At 43.3% G+C, this 14,300-nt stretch overlaps 1 protein-coding gene across 2 annotated transcripts in view; it reads right to left on the reverse strand.

Moving 5' to 3' along the window:
* Positions 1–14,300, reverse strand: part of glis2b (GLIS family zinc finger 2b) — a 34,570-nt gene that overhangs the window by 4,416 nt on the left and 15,854 nt on the right. Inside the window, exons 2-6 of one of the 2 annotated variants that reach the window (XM_015025875.1) lie at positions 2,877–3,078; positions 1,888–2,018; positions 643–780; positions 430–563; positions 222–340 (exon numbers count right to left, since the gene is read on the reverse strand). In XM_015025875.1, the coding sequence (XP_014881361.1) occupies positions 222–340; positions 430–563; positions 643–780; positions 1,888–2,018; positions 2,877–3,054 (700 nt within the window). In that variant the 5' untranslated portion in view covers positions 3,055–3,078. Of the gene's footprint in view, positions 1–221; positions 341–429; positions 564–642; positions 799–1,887; positions 2,019–2,876; positions 3,079–14,300 lie in introns of both variants that reach the window. The other variant, XM_015025866.1, reaches the window with a different exon arrangement.

The raw sequence follows: 14,300 nt of genomic DNA on the forward strand, positions 1-14,300 counted from the left end.
TTGTTTTACTTTTTATATGTCCTTTCTTGGTTCATAATATCTTCTGATATCTGCAGATATGTTTTTTTTATGTAGTTTATAACTGCAAAAGAAAAAGTTTGAAAAATAATTATATCTTTAGCTGTATATCAAAAACTGTCTTAGGTGAATTTATATATATATATATATATATATATTTTTTTTTTTTTAGCTTTTTTGCTAGTTGGAAGCCAAACACAGACCTGTATGTGAGCGGTTGTGTATCTTGAGGTTCTCCAGGCGTGAGAAGCTCTTGTTACAGGTGGGACAACGGTGTGGTTTCTCATTGGTGTGAGTGCGTATGTGAATGAGCATTTTGTACCTGCAAGCAAAAAAAGAAACGTGAAACGTCGCTTTTAACACAGAACATCTGATGCGCCCTTATAAGACCTCAACGAATGATTTCATCACCTGGCATTAAACCCTCTTCCTTTGCGAGCACAGCCCTCCCAGTGGCAGCAGTACCCAGAATCCTTCTCAGGTTTCACATGGAAGTCGTTGACATGGTCCACAAGGTCTTGTAGGGAGTCAAAGAGCAGGTGGCACTACAGGAGGGAAATCATTTTATACAAACCGTAAGAGGTCATAAAGGTTTCTCAGTATCCAACTCCAACTCTTGTCTACCTTTTTCCAGCGACATGCAAGTTGTTCATCCGCTGAAAGGTCAGGAGAAGCCCGCTTGTCACTCGTTTGGCCAATGAACATAGAGGATGGCAGGTGAAGTCCTGCTCCAGGACCAATTGGCACAAAGAATTGAAACGCCTGCGAGATGTGAGAATTCTGATGAACAGTAAAAACAAAAAAAAAACACAAAAAAAAGAGAGCGAGAGAAAGGCTGATATATATTTTTTTAAAAATAACTAGAACTGAATTTCCTGATAAGATTGAACTTTTTCCTTATGGTAAAAGCGTGAGAAACTGCGAGAAAGAGAGAGTGATGGAGGTTTAAGAATAAGGATGTAGCGGTAGGCTCAGGGGGTTAGGTGAAACACAGAGGGGGTACTGGGTGGTTTAACTGCCCTAGCAATTCGATTCAATTGCGCTGAAATTGAATTAGGCGGCATGAGGTCTGCATGGCCGTAGTTTTGTCTTAAATCTGATTACTCACACACACACACACACACACACACACACACACACGCACACACACACACACACACACACACACACACACACACACACACACACACACACACACACACACACAAACACACACACAACATGCCAATGGGGCCACTGAGTGCATGTTGCACAGACAAAGGCAATTGTTGGGGACACAAGTCGCATTTGATAAGAGCTTCCCTTCCCCTCTCATGGACAGAGGCCTCCCTAATCTTGCATAATTGAATTCCCCTGTGACATTGTGACACGACTTGATGTTGCCCCTGATTTGATGACCCAAACATCCTGAGTCAGGCTACGGAAGGAGAGCGTAAAACTTTTGAGTGCGGACAGCATACAGTGCCCTAAAAATTGTACAATATTGACACTGCTTAAACGTTCTCACAATTTGTTGTATTACAACATTTCAGTGTATGTCATAAAAAAAAAAAATTGTGTAATTAGTCAATACCTTCTAAAAAACAAAATTAACTGTAATTACCACTGCAAGTACTTTTAGCTGTAATTACACCTTTGCAAAAATGGTTCAAGCTCAGTCAGATTGGACAGAGAGGATCTATAAAAGAGTATTTTTGAATTTTGAGTTGAACGTGAATTGGCAACACGGAACATGCCGCTGTGCCGTACTCTTTCCATTTTCAGATGACGGGCTGAGCAACGCGGCCAGATGTTGAGAGCTTGTGGTTTGTATTTGTAGTAATGTGAGAGAATGTTGAGTGTTTGCAGGGACTTGCATGTCATACTCACGCCTGAGGGAACGTAACTGCCGTTGCTTATTTCTGGAGAGCTGGGGGTGTGTCGGGAGGAGGGAGACATGCTCAGGTCCACCGCGGGGGGCGTCGGGGTGTCGGTCCGGTCGTAAGGGACCACCTGCACACCTGCGAAAGTACACTCGTGTTGGAGTGATGTCACTCTTGAGATGCATGTTACAGGGACACTGGACTCTCAGGACGACCGTTTTTGTAGACCTGACCACCAGCTACAGATTAGGACCCGCTGTGTATAAAATTTTCACTTTATTGGTTTTACCGTTTGCAGAGAAATGATCTGAATAGTTTCAGACAGGATTCAGAGCTCTAGAAAGTTTGTCCTGTTCAATCCCAGTTTCAAATATGGCATGTTTCAGGGGGATAAAGGTTTTATCTCTTGTTTTTAAGTTATATTTTTTCACTTGAATCTAGTTTTTCTTTTGCAGTTCTTATGATTACTGACAAAATTAAGACCAGTCTATCCTAGAGTGATGTAGAAGAACCGGTTCATTCTTAATTTGTCGAAGACGGATAATGCTAATTCTCAAAGAAATAAACTTTGGGGAAGTTTTTGAGAATTAAGAGAGATCACGTTCTGCAATAGCCTTTGACATTATCTGTGGAAGTATTTTTTATGTCAGTTGTGTTGAAACAGGAAAACCATTAAAACAGGAGAGACATTGGCCTTCGAGATTCAGAGTTGCCCACGTCTGGCTTAGGTTCTCATAAATGGCAATAGACTTAACGTGAAGGACACCGCATGAGGTTAAGACCACCTTTCCTCAGACTGAGCTTTTCTTTCTCCCTGTTGTTGGACATTACAAAAATAATCACAAAAACTACTGCAAACCTGTCTGGCCCAAGTATCGATCTAAGTTTTTTTTTTTTTTTTTCCCACTGTTATTTTCATCAGTTTTGTGCAGAAGTGGCTTATAAACTAGCCAACATCAGTGTGTCTGCTTCTGGTATCGCCTGGTTACCACCTACCTGAGTGTGGAGATGCAGGTGAAGCGGGCTCTATAATTGCTGTCCCATCATCCGTCATATGCAGCTGGCGAACCCGCTTGGGATGCAGCGGTGAGAGAAGAGGAGAGCGGGTTCCCCTGTCCTTCCCGTTTGCCCTCCGAGGTAGTTTCAGGTCCAGGGGCTCGTCCAGCGACAGCATGGCTGCAACCCGCTGACCTCCCAACTGCAAAAGCAGGGACTGAGGTAAGGAACCACACTTTCAACGCTATATACTTCACGTTTTTATTTGTTAAAAAAAAAAAAAAAAGCTTTCAAAATCTTTCATTTTCCTTTCACTCGTGCGCCACTTTGTAAGGTTTGTGTTTATAGCAAGAGAAAACGGATGAAGACTTTTTGGAGATCAGTCTATTTTCACATCTCTTAGTAACTAATGTGAAGAAATTCAACAGTCCAAGACTGTAAGCGTCAGACAGCAGAGGGCAGGTTCCCACACCTGCAACTTTTTCCCACATGAACTTTGTTTAAAAACTATCTCATATTCCACAACCCCACTGGGCAGGGAGCACTCTCCAACAATGGCAAACCGACCACAATCAAAATCTGAAACACTGAGAAAGAAAAATAAACACACACACACATACACACACACACACGATGAGGACTCGGTGACCCCGTTCTCTTTTTCCACCCTGACCTTTACTCTCACACTCTTCCTGAGGAATTTCTACAATCCGATCCAGATGGTCGCCCCCTCCGCTGGGCCTTTTTCACCTCACCCCGTGGCCGGTTGCTGGCTTTTTACACACTGTCGCATCAGGCCCTCCACCAGCGTAACCCATACTAACATCCCTCCACCTCCTGTCCACCTTCCAACTTGGACCTTTGAGACCCGCCACCAACGCCGCAGGCCTTCAGCTCCAGCTGTACCCGCTCAGTTCACCTCCTCCCTGCTCTGAAGCACGCTGACCTCTGAACCCAGCCAGAGGCCTTGCTGTTGTTTGGGACTTTAATTGTCCTCTTCCTTAGCCGCGGGACATTTAGAGTTCCTTGATCACGTTAATTTGTCCTTTTTCACATTAAGTCATGTTAGAATCACAATCTCCAGTGTGTTTTTTTTTTATTATTATTTTTTGGCGTTAGAGGCCATTGAAAATGTGGAAACATGAAACCTTTTGGTCTGCATACACAATTCCTACAGTAAAACACAGTGGTGGCGGCATCATGTTATGGGGAGGCTGTTCTTTAGCTTAAACACTTTTCCCATCAACTCTAGCTTCCCTTTCTCTGCTGAAGAAAAGCAACCCCACACCATGATGCTGCCACTACCACACGAAATAAACTTCTTAACCAACGCAAAAGAAAAAACTCAGACTGGGGCACGGGTCCACTTTCCAGCAGAACAAAAACCCCAATCATAGTATGTTAATATGTGAGATAATAAGTTAATAATCTGAAGCAGAATTTATAAATCTATGTTTCACAAATGCTCTTTGTTGAATCTGACTTAGCTTGAGTTTTGTTTTGGAAAGAAGAAATGTGTCCCAAAAGAATAGGTGGTTCTGTAAAAGACTTGTATACAAATATGACAATAAGTCAGATTTGTAACAAATATTAAAGTGTTTTCTACGTCTTTGTGTTGCTCTATCATATAAAATTCCTATAAAACACAGTGAAGTTTGTGGCTTTACCATGATTAAAAAAAAAATGGGAGCGTTTTCAAGAGGCAAGAATACTTTTACAAGACGTTAATTAAATATGAAGATATAACAATAAATCCCATGAGTTAGGGCAACCTGACTTAACATAAAGAGGTGATTCTGTTCTCTAACATCATCAGAGGTTTTCTACATAACACATCCAGGCTGTACTAGAGCTGGATTTGCTGATTTAAAGCCCAAACCTCAGAGGGCAACGCTTCATGGTTCACTGCTCCACCTCGCCAAACAAACACGGACACATCTCCTCAAAAGCCTCTTCGCAACACGGCAACAAACAGGCGTGCAGCCCTACATCCTGATACACATCTAAGCCAGGCACTCGAGTAAAATCCATCCATGCACAGAAGTAATTAATCAAGCCACAATTTCACAAATTTGTGTGTCCTTCCTCTCTCCTTCGCACAAATGCTGACAGACTCATACGGGCCACGGTTTGCCGTGAATGGTGGGCTTTGAGAGCGACTGGCCGGGAGCCACATGAGACGACGGGCCTTGTGTCTGGGAGGCATGGAGCATGGAGGTTAGCGGGCGATGGCCTCAGCTTGCACATGCGTATCCATACACGGGGGGCTTACGAGAGGGTCCAGAGACCCCCGTCGGCCAAAGATAAGAGGATGAACAGGGAAACGGAGTGTGTAACATACACAGAGCTTCTTTGTGCTGCTATCTATCAGTTTGATTTTACAGCAAAAATAGACACTCGTGTTCTTCGCAAGGATAAAATCTAAACATTGCGTGGCCTTCGTGTTTGCACACCATGTTGCCGACAGTTGGGATCAATTTTAGCAGATGAAAGCACGAGAAAGAACGTGATGTGTTAAAAACAGACAAACATCCTGTCACTTTTCCAGCTGAGCACGTGTCACGAGAGAGCACAGTCGTTTTGATCGGTGAATATGTTGCGACTGATATTTGTTGCGCCGTAACAGAAGACAGAGGAACATCAAGGCGCAGTTGGGCAGGTCTGATGAGTGTAATTAGTTTCTTCTGCATAAATTCTGCGGGGAATTACTTGTTTGTATGTTTTGGCTACATATCTTTTGTGGATGTGAGAGAGCTGGTAACATAAGCTATTTATAAAAGTCTACAGATGGTGTAATATTTGAGGTTTTGTTTTATTGTCTTATTTAGAACAATGTCTGAAATCTCTTTGAAAATCAAAATCCTTGGCAACTGCATAATTATAAACGTTTTCCATGTGAGTTTATGGAAAACTGATCAAATAAACACTGACCTCCTTTGCACAGACGTATGACAGAGTCGTATTACTTTGGCTTTTCGACAGTTGCGAGTGTTCAGGCTAAGATTTTTGCTGGATAGAATCAATCTGAGTTGAAAGCATTTCGAGTTTTTTTTTTTTCTATTGGGTTTACATCTGGACTTGGACTGGGCCATTTGAACACCTGAATATGATTAGATCTAAACCCTCCACTCCACTTCTGGCTGTGTCAAAGGTGAATATTTACCACAGTCTCAAGTCTTCTGCAGCCTCTGGCAGCTTATTCCAAGAATTCCCTGTGTATAAGCAGCTTCCCTGTTCCTGCAGATAAAAAGCCTCCCCGCAGCATGGTGCTGCCACCATTATGTTTCACTGTGAGAATGCTGTATTCAACATTGATGTGCAGTGTGTGAATTTTGCTACGCAATATGTAGAACATAGCAACAAACAAACAAACAAACAAACAAACAAACAAACATTCACCCATATTAATTTGGATTTATAACTGAAAATAACATTATAAATGTGATGAATGCACTAAAAGCATCTTTTAAAAAAAGCTGTAATAATATTATTATTCACACTCAGCTTATCTTAGTGAGTTCCAATCATCCTCAGAGGAGACGCCTCCAGTGTCCCCACGGTTGTGTTTCACCTTTGCCTACCCTCAGTCAGTCTGATTGGGAAGTGACTCAATGTGTGTGTGGATCTTGGACTAGACTTACAGGATTTTGGCTGAATCTTTGAAACAGCATCCACTGAGAAGGGGCTTGTAAGAAAGAGTGTAACAAGTAGGGCCGTGCAGCAGAGAGTGGGGAGTGATGCAGGCAAGGGAAGATTATGGCGTTCTGTCCGTGCATGCTTGTGAGATGTGTGTGTGTGCGTGCATGCGTGCATGCATGCATGTGTGTGTGTGTGTGTGTGTAAAGCTTTGCTGTGGGTGGCTGTGAAGTTTGAGGATGGGGTGTTGGCTGGCCCCCATGCAGACTTCCTCGCTCAGCCGTGGGGTCGGCAGTGTCTCTGAAAGGCAGCATTGTCCCTCCCTGGGCCCTCTCTCAATCTCTCGCAGAGTAAACATGGACTACAGCAGCTGAGTGGGAGGGAGGGAGAGGAGGGGAGATCGCAGGGGCCGCAGCGAGGATATATGAGGGTGAGGAGGAAGTGCCGGAGGAAGATTCCTCAAAGGGAGGTTTTGTGTGTGTCTTCTTAGCGAGCGTTATCATCTATCTCCTCGTGTAAATCTTTCCAACCTGAGTCCTGAAATTGTAAACACAAGTCCCTTTGAAGACTCTTGAATCCGTGGGTGTGCGTGCGCACCCGCGTTTGTGTGTGTGTGTCAGAGGGTTAAGTTTGGGTCAAAGATGGATGAAAGTCGGGTGGGTTAACGACTGAGACAGCATAGAAGGGGCATCAGGTCAAACGCAGGGCTGCGTGTTTCAACACCTCTGTGTTCTGGGGCTAAAAGCGCACGGATCAAGGCTGACCCGGCCCTGACTGGCCTGATCTTTCACCTGATCTGATCTGAGGAGATCAGAACGGGGAGGGTTAGGCTTCAGACCCGTCTGCTTTAGAGGACATAGCTGTTAACCATAAGGTGATTATGCTTCAGGGTATAAAATCATATTGTGCAATATTTTATTTTCCGAGCGGTATTTAGGAGGTTTGAAAGAATGTGTATGTCTACAGATTTTGCGCGGCCCCCTCGGAGGTTGGCTGTAACTTAATCTCCCTCCTGCCGGGACCCTGGGAGGTGGTCTGTAGGAGGTAAGCCATCTCTCCCCGGGGCTCTTTGAGCGCTCACTCTCATTTTCCCTTTCACACACACATGCACACGCATGCACTGAGGCCAACTGATCCAAGCAACACTATGAAAACACAAAGTCGTCCTAGGCTGATTTCTTCCTCCCAGTAAATCCCTGAAGCGTCCCAGATTTCAAGGTGCGATGGAAGGAGGAAGGGGGGTGGGGGGGGGCACTAGAAGTCTGTCAAGAAATCAGTGAAATGAAACCTCATTAATGAATTAATGTAATTGAGCTTCAGTCACATTTGACTGCAGTTATTACCATTTAATACATTTTAAAAATGGATTAAAAAAGCTGCCCTAGTTCCTGGAAAAGGATTTCTGTAGTGGAAACGGGCCTGATGTGAACAGAGAAACTCCCTTAAGTCCATCACATGAATCACCGCAGAGCAGAACATTTTCTTCCTAAACACTGTTAAATGTGTGAAAAGAGTCGTCGTCAACAGCAGCACCTATAAGACTAACGGACTTAAAAGGAAAGAGTAAAAGCTTCTTGTGTTTCCGTCCAACAAGGTACAAGGATTGGGTGAGTTATAAATGACTGAGACGTGGGTAAGTTGCGACCCCTGACCTTTTACAGTTGGGGTCCATAAATGGAGTTAGAACTTCTCATTAATGGGTACAAATCTCTGGAATAGTTTCTGGTTTAACGGATCAAATTCTTCTGCTCTATCAATGAAAAAAACAAAGCGAGTTGCTTTAATACTGAATTATTAATACGTTCACATTGAGAAACTGAAGGAATCAGACCCGTATGAGGTCACTCTTTCACTCCCTCTTCCGTCATTACTGACGTGGGTTGAGGTAATAGCCGCTAAGGACCCCACCTATGCGGGTACATGAACCCACCCGCATCTTCCGTCTCTCACGGATCGCCCAGCATACACACAAACACACACAGTCGCTCAGCTGAGAGGTTTCTTTTTCGGGCTTTTGTCATCCTTATTCAGCCTCCTCCTCAGACAGGAAACCTCAGTTTCCACTCCTCCTTCTTTGGGGCCTCCCATTCTCTCGTTCTTTTTTTTTTTTTTCCTTGTATTCTTCACTTGAATTTTTAAACTCACATTTGCGGCTACTGTGGGTTGTTCTCGTGTGCTTCTAGCCCTAATCACTTTACTGGAGCGTTACATGATTATTTCTCATTTGTACATCTTCTAAGAAACTTAACGGGGCTTTTAAGTTTTCTGCTGCTCATGTCGTTAAATTAAACCTGCAATTGTCCTTTTTTTTTTTTTTTCAGCCCCGTTGCAAACATACTGAATCTTAGACGGTATTATGTAATAGCAGAATGCATGCAGTCCCCAGGGAAAGGGCTTTTGAGGGAAAACAGTTTGTGGAGCCCCGGAATACAGATGGGGGGGGGTGAAAAAGACGTTTGCATTAGCACAGTCCAAAACAGCCACCAGTTCTCTCAGGATTTTATATAAGAAAAGCAGGAATACATTAGCACAAAATGGAGCAAATGGGGGCAAAAGGAGGTTCAAAAGGAGAAAAAAGTGAGTAAAAGAAGGGAAGAAAAGGGTGGGATAGGTTTAGTAAAGTAAGAAAATAGTGCAACAGGAAGCTTCTGAGTGAGCTACCGATGGCCTGCAGCCAGAGCTTTCAGACACGGAGGAATTCCAGGCAGAAGGCAGGGAAGGAGGGAAGGTGCCAGGAGGGAGGGAGCAGCCGAACACGGAGGGCGGGTCGCGCTTGCGGTTTGTTGTCAAAGGGAGAGAAAGAAGGAGAGCATGCTTAATGCAGCTGACTGCGTTTAAGATGTGTCGAATTGGTCCAGCAGTCAGTAAGAAAGGAAAAATAAAATCTGTTATGATACTGCATATTTTCATGACAGATTGACAAACTTCCTAAATGTTAGATTTTTAGCTTCAATGTTAAAAATGGAAGCAAAGTGTCATTTTGAAATTGTTGAATAGAAAGACACTCCAGAAAACGCAGCACATTCTTCTTAAAACGCTCCCTACCAAGGAATTATTGTACATAACATTATTTTACACCATTAAATATTATTTTTTTTAGGTTTTTTTGTATATTTTTACACAGTCGTTTACAGCACCCAAAGCTGGATTGTGTTTGAGTTATTGCCGCTTATCTTCCTACGTCAACAAAACACAAAGTAGACCTGCGACAGTGTCACAACGGTCTACCAACGTTTTATGGTCTTTGAAGACGGAGAGAATTTCACAAGAAACAAAAGCCAAGCGGTTGTGACCGCACGTTTTTAATGTGAGAGACTTCTACTCTGCCATGCAGAGAGATCAGGACATGAATGGTCTATAAAAAGCCTGATTGAGATTTCACATTGTGTCAGTAAGCCCTATGGCCCAGAAGGGTTAAGGACTGTGGCACGACGCGGTGGCCTGAGTGACGGACGGGATGGTTTGGCGAGAGTTTTTTTTGATCTTTGTGCTTCTTTTATTCGCCAGGTCATTAGAAAAAGAACACTGTGCTCTCAGGAGAGAACATGATCAGAAAGCAATCAGTTCTGCAATAAAACATTCTTCCGAGATGCTTTGACAGAACAAATTAATAGAAAAGGCAGATTTAGCTGGAAAACGCTGCTGCGCAGGGGAAAACTCCCCTAGCTGCACTTAATTTGCTTGTCTCTCTCTGTCTCTCTCTGGCCCTTCATAGTGAACATGCTGTCCAACACTGAGAGGACATGCGGTCACGCGTCTTTTCATTCTCTGGTCTGATCAGATACCCTTCCTGGTATAGCCGAATCTATAGTGCCACACAAAAATATTCATACCTGTGCTAAGTTTTTTATTTTGTCCAAAATCTTTTTAAAAAACTGATGTAAATCAGTGAAAAGGATGTTCTTCTCTGGTCAAGTGAGACAAAAACTAGCCTACATCTATGTTTGGTAGGAAAACTAACATTGTAACACAGTGACACGTGGAGGCAGCATCATGCTGGGGGGGTGAGGGAGGTGGGGGGGGGGGGGCTTTTAAAAGGGGAGGAAAGAAGCTGAAGACAGAGCGACTTTTGGAATAAAACTTCTTCCGCAACGCAGTATGTGGCATTTCAGGACAGCGTCCACAGGAGAACGATCCCATCCATCAGCGTGTGCAGCACTTTGCACAAGTGGTTGCAAGGGCTTTGAAGATTGGCGATGAGTAATGTTACAATAACGCGGGGCGTCTCACAACATCCCCGTTTTGTAGGGTGGTAAACGGCAGGATGCAGTTAGCGCAGCATGGAGAAGAGAAGAGAAGAGAAGAGAAGAGAAGAGAAGCCATCCCCAAACTGCTTTATTTTAACCTCATGTAACTCCGATGGGTCTCTCCACCTCCAGCGGTGAGAGGCCGCTGGAGGTTGGTTCCCTCCAACCTTTACTCCTCATCTTTCATCTCTGTTCTCCCACACTTCCACGTAAAAAAAAAAAAACAATCTGCCTCATCTCTACTCCCTCTTGACTTCCTCTTCACTTTCTCAGGCTATATTCCCATTCCCTTCTATTGCTCTCTTTCTTTCCTCTTCCTCACAGACTCCCACCATGTCTATCGCTGCCGTCTGTTTTCCACAGACACACACACACACACGCACACACACCGCCCTCCTCTCCCTCTCAATCAAAATCTGTGGGCTCTCCCCCCGCAGGCAGTGATGCAATCCACCGACTCCTGCGTGCAATCTCAGGGTCTGGAGTTGGCTCGGCAGCCAAGCAGGGGCGTATCCACACCACGCTCGGCAGGAAAGCAACAGGAGGGGAAAAGATGGGAGGCGAGAGCAAAGAGGGAACGCAGCCAGTGTGAGAAAGAGCAAAAGAGAGTCTGAAGCTGTGCGAGCTCATAGTGGGAGATCTGGTAAAAAAAAAAAAAAAGTACCGTCATAAAAAGTTTACAGTTTGTGCTGCTTCTTTAGAAGTAAATGTCTGGCAAACCTGACTTTGTTTTGTGCAAGCGGGATGGTGTGTGGGGTTGTTGTAAATCGCCTTAAATGTTCTGGAAGGAGCTTTGGAAAGAACATGACTCTCGATGATCAAATAGCACAACATCTCAGCTCTTGGTCCTCTCTTCGGCCCACAGGCCAGCTGTGTCTGTTTTGCTGGGATTGCTGGAACTGGATTTCGGAAGTGACAGCTCTTCGCTACTCCCACACTGATCACTGTCATTCCTGCTGACTCATACCACATTAGCATTACTGCCTCAAGAAATGCAAGTAACATTAATATATCATTATTATTATTATTATGCTCCAATAAAACCTGTCAGAAACTGTAAAATACATGCCTGTTTGGAATAATAAGAACAAACTATGTGCATTCTCGAGTGTCCTAAATTTTCCAGCAACACCAGAAAATTGATCTAGAAATGTTGCTGGTCAATTAAAAAAAAAAAAAAAAAAGACTAGGGGGATCTGAAAAGTTAATAAGTTAGTAGCTTTTCTTTAACTTCCAAAAGAGGCAGAATGGCACATCAGTCGAGAGGCATTTCAAAATAAGAGTACAAGTGAAAAGTGAAAAAATAATACAAGTAAAAAAAAAAATTAAAAAAAACTTTTATTTTGTTTGTAGCAAAAATCTAAACTGAATGACATTGATATGGCCACATCACTTCAAATGTTGAAGCATGGTAATGGCAGCATGATTCTGAGCGGAGTATCTTTTACGACAAGAAAGCTGGCCAGAGCTCATGGAAAAATATACGGGGCTCCATACAAGGAAAACACCAGAAGAAACGCCATTGGAGGCTTCGAAAAAAACTTAAGACCGTGACACTCAGTCCTCTCTTCAGCTCACAAACCAGCTGTGTCTGTGTTACCGGGATTGCTGGAAGTGGATTCTGGATTCTGGAAGTAACACCTCTCTGCTACTCCCTCACTCTCTGTCTTATTAAAAAAATGTCCTTTTCTCCCCATTACGTTGTTGGGGCTGAGCAAATAACATGTGTTAGCACAGTGTGTGTACACAGCAGTACGCCACATTCTTTTAACGCCGGAGGTGTGCTCACTAAAAGAGTGGCCTTATCGAAGAAAATGGGCTTAATGTCTGTTGAGCGCCAGATCACGGACCTTTAAAGGGCTCTAAATGTTCTTAAGCTGTTTCATTGGAAACGGTTTGCGGCACGCGATGCACGTTCAATCCCATTTTGCCAGATTTACAGCAAGAGATCTCCACTGAAAGACGCAGAAATGAGCCTTAACTCAGGTCAGGAATGCAAAGCACAGACACCTGCCTCAATCTTTTAAAATACCAGGTTCACTCAGCACACACACACACACAAAAAATCCCAACAGACCACTCCCAAACGCCTAAGTAGAGTTTACAGGTTTAAAAACGATGGCTGTTGCACTTGCAGTGTGCGAAACCGCCTGTGCAGCTCTTAGAACACAGTGCATACTGTATCTAAACAGATTCAGCCAACCTGCAGCACTTGACTGTGTTCTGTGGAGTTCAGGCTAGTTCAGAATACTGTAGCTGCGCTCCAACTTTGGGAGGGGCGAAGTCTGTCTCACAGTCATTTCCTGAACGGGAATATTATGGCACCACACGCATGAGAAACAAACCCCTTTCACACCGACATGCCGACCCGAGCCGCTCTCCTTTCGCTTGCAACTCAATAAAGCAAGTGAGCAGAGGGAAATCTCAAGGAAGCGAGTCTTTTTTTTTTAATATTCAATAGCTGCAGTAATATGATCTCAGCTGCAGCTTTATGCAACACGGCCTCCGGGAGGCTGAGGCCGAGGCGTGACGTGGGGAAGCTCATCTCTGCAGAGTTGAAACTTTTCACTCTAGATTTTGGATCGCCACTCCAACTTGTTAAGAAGTCAGATTTAAGTAAAAAAAAAAAACAATCTGACAACTTTTCAAACACAAATAATGTGCTTAGAGTTTTAAACTCTTCGTTCAAAGTTCAAATATTTTCCAATGTATCCCTGCATCTCCACCCAAACCTGTGCCTCCGATCTCTGCTGGGGACTGACACCTGTGAAGTCATCCAGAGCGGTTTGTGGTCTGAACCCGGCACGTTTGTCCAAAATGTTTTGTTGATTCACAAACATTCACAATTTATTTTTGTTCCCAGAAGTTGACGATCGACGGAGCACGTGGCATCAAATTCTGAAGTGGAAAGAAAAGGAAAATTATGGATTTTAATTAAAAGCATAAATCTAAAATGTGTGACATTCATTTAGTCAGAACCCTTGAACAATCAGTTTTAGCTGCAAGTCTTTGGGGTTTGTTGTTGTTGTTGCTTTTTTCCCCCCCAACATATCTTTGAGGGATAGCTCCAGTAAGTCAGATCTGGATGGAGATCATCTTTGAACATTAATTTTTAACTCCTGCCACAGGTTCTTAATTGACTTCATTTCCGGCCTTTGACTGGGCCGTTCTAATACATCTAAACCAGGTTATCGTAACTCCAACTGAATGTTAACAATCGTTCTGCTGGAAGACGACTCTCTGCTTGAGTCTCAAATGTTATGCAGCTTCAAGCTCCAAGATTGCCCTATATTTACATTGTTTGTGGAAGAACTTTGTCACTTTCTTCCATTAAGAAAGCACTTACTCAATGGAACCATGGAGTTATGTGAACGGTGATAAATGAAGTTAATTCTTACAACAACAAAAACTAAAACTGACTAACTATAAACTAAAACTCTAGCACAATTACACACTGCTTTGTGTGCAAAAAAAAAAAAAAAAAAAAAAATGCGCAAAAGTTAAAATTTAAAAAAACCAAAAAAAAAGGGCCACAAAATGT

The sequence above is a fragment of the Poecilia latipinna genome, unplaced genomic scaffold (assembly GCF_001443285.1).
Source record: "Poecilia latipinna isolate Pla-1442-1.1 unplaced genomic scaffold, P_latipinna-1.0 Scaffold96, whole genome shotgun sequence".
Classification (NCBI taxonomy): Eukaryota; Metazoa; Chordata; class Actinopteri; order Cyprinodontiformes; family Poeciliidae; genus Poecilia; species Poecilia latipinna.